Source organism: Trypanosoma grayi (genome assembly GCF_000691245.1).
Source record: "Trypanosoma grayi strain ANR4 Tgr_1989_V1, whole genome shotgun sequence".
Taxonomy (NCBI): Eukaryota; Euglenozoa; class Kinetoplastea; order Trypanosomatida; family Trypanosomatidae; genus Trypanosoma; species Trypanosoma grayi.
The window spans coordinates 1-1,561 of NW_008827607.1; the positions used below are offsets into that span (position 1 = coordinate 1).

The 1,561-nt window shown below is 51.7% G+C and overlaps 1 protein-coding gene across 1 annotated transcript; it reads left to right on the forward strand.

The window, feature by feature from the left end:
• Nucleotides 1-315: 315 nt before the first annotated feature.
• DQ04_19891000 (hypothetical protein) lies at nucleotides 316-1,482 on the forward strand (the record flags this gene model as incomplete). The annotated part of the gene is made up of 1 exon (XM_009317869.1): nucleotides 316-1,482. One exon carries the CDS (start codon nucleotides 316-318, stop codon nucleotides 1,480-1,482), a length of 1,167 nt encoding a protein of 388 aa, XP_009316144.1.
• Nucleotides 1,483-1,561: the final 79 nt, after the last annotated feature.

Below are 1,561 nucleotides of genomic sequence, written 5' to 3' on the forward strand. Positions count from 1 at the left end.
TGTGTGTGTGTGAATGGTTCTGCGGTGCTTGATGGGCTTGTTGTGTGATGCCTGCAGCTGTGTGTTGGGTGTGGGGCAGGGACAGATTTGTTGGCAGGCACTTCCATGGCTTGTTACATTGTTGTCGTGCGTTTCTTAGCGAACACTACGCGATGTTTACTGTGCATCTCCTTCTTTTTATGCATTGTTTACTTGGCTGTTTTCTTGTTGCTGTGATTGCAGGGGTGTGGCACCTAGCTGGTGGAGTGGGCGGTGTGGTGGCTTTCCTACGTTTCGCTCTTTGCTTTTGTTTGTCTCATTTCTGTGAGATCACAAATGACGATGGTAACAATGCGCTGCGTGTCGCTTGTGTGTGTGTTTTGTCTCCTGTGTGGGTGTGTTGCGAGTGCAGGTCAACCTGATAATACGTCTTGCGAGAAGAAGGAGGGTGGTGAATGTGTTGATTCCCGAGGTTCCAATGCACCTACTGATATTCTCCCTGGAGGAGGCCAAGGTCCTTCCACGTTGGGTGGTTCTCGGAGTGATGCAGCGGCTCTTGACACTGACGACAGTGGCAAACGTTGTGAAGAAAATTCTGATGCCCCAGAGTGCAAGAGAGTAACGAACTCTGTTAATATCAAGTCGTGTGCGCAGGCAGAAGATGGGAGTTGCTCACAGCTCTCTGTACCTGTTCCGCGTATTCCAGATGCATTGTCGAGTGTGCCTTGCGCGGGTGGTACGCCTGGACCTTGTCCTAAGATCGATCCTGTGGTGCCTGGTGGCGTTGGTGCTAATATCACTTCTCAGCCCACCCCTGGAGTGGCGCGGTGTAAGACGTCTCAAGATGTATCCGGTGAAGGCGAGGATTGTAAAGATGACGTTCTCCCTCAAAAGGCGCCTTCCCCTGCGCCTTCAGCTCTTCAGCATCGGACACCGGATTCTCACGATAAGACGAAGGCCACTGAAGGGATGTTACCAGTAACACCAGGACCGAGCCAGCAAGAACAACAAACAGTACTCAAGGGAGATAAAAAAAGCCCCAGCAATGAGGGCCATGAAGCTTCAACGAGCAATCAAGAAAACGGGCAACACAGTGACACAAAGCTCGCAGAGAAGGGCCAGCAGGAAAGCGCTGATCACTCTTTGGATAATCCCAAAGACGCTCCCAGAATTGACAGTGCGAAGAAGAGTGCACGGGATTCTGATACTTCTCCACCTGCAACAGATTTGGCTGAGGATGACAGCTCTTCTGTCAATCACACCAATGGGAATCCTGTTGAAAGCCCTGCTCGTACTGCAGACACGCAAGGTGATGTCGTGCAATCGCAGTCACCATCCGCCTCTACTTCTACGGGTTCCACGGAACCTACAGATAACAAGGTGAGCAACAGTCCGTCTACCGACAAGGACCAAGACACGAAGAATACGGACAGCAGCGTCAGTCCTGTGTGGGTGCATGCACCGCTGCTTCTGCTGGCGTTGCTTGCAGTGACGGCTGTGTGATGAGCATCGTGGACAATCAACATGCTTCGTCGCTCTGTGTGTATGTGTGCTGCGAGCTCATGGTGGATGTATTTATCCC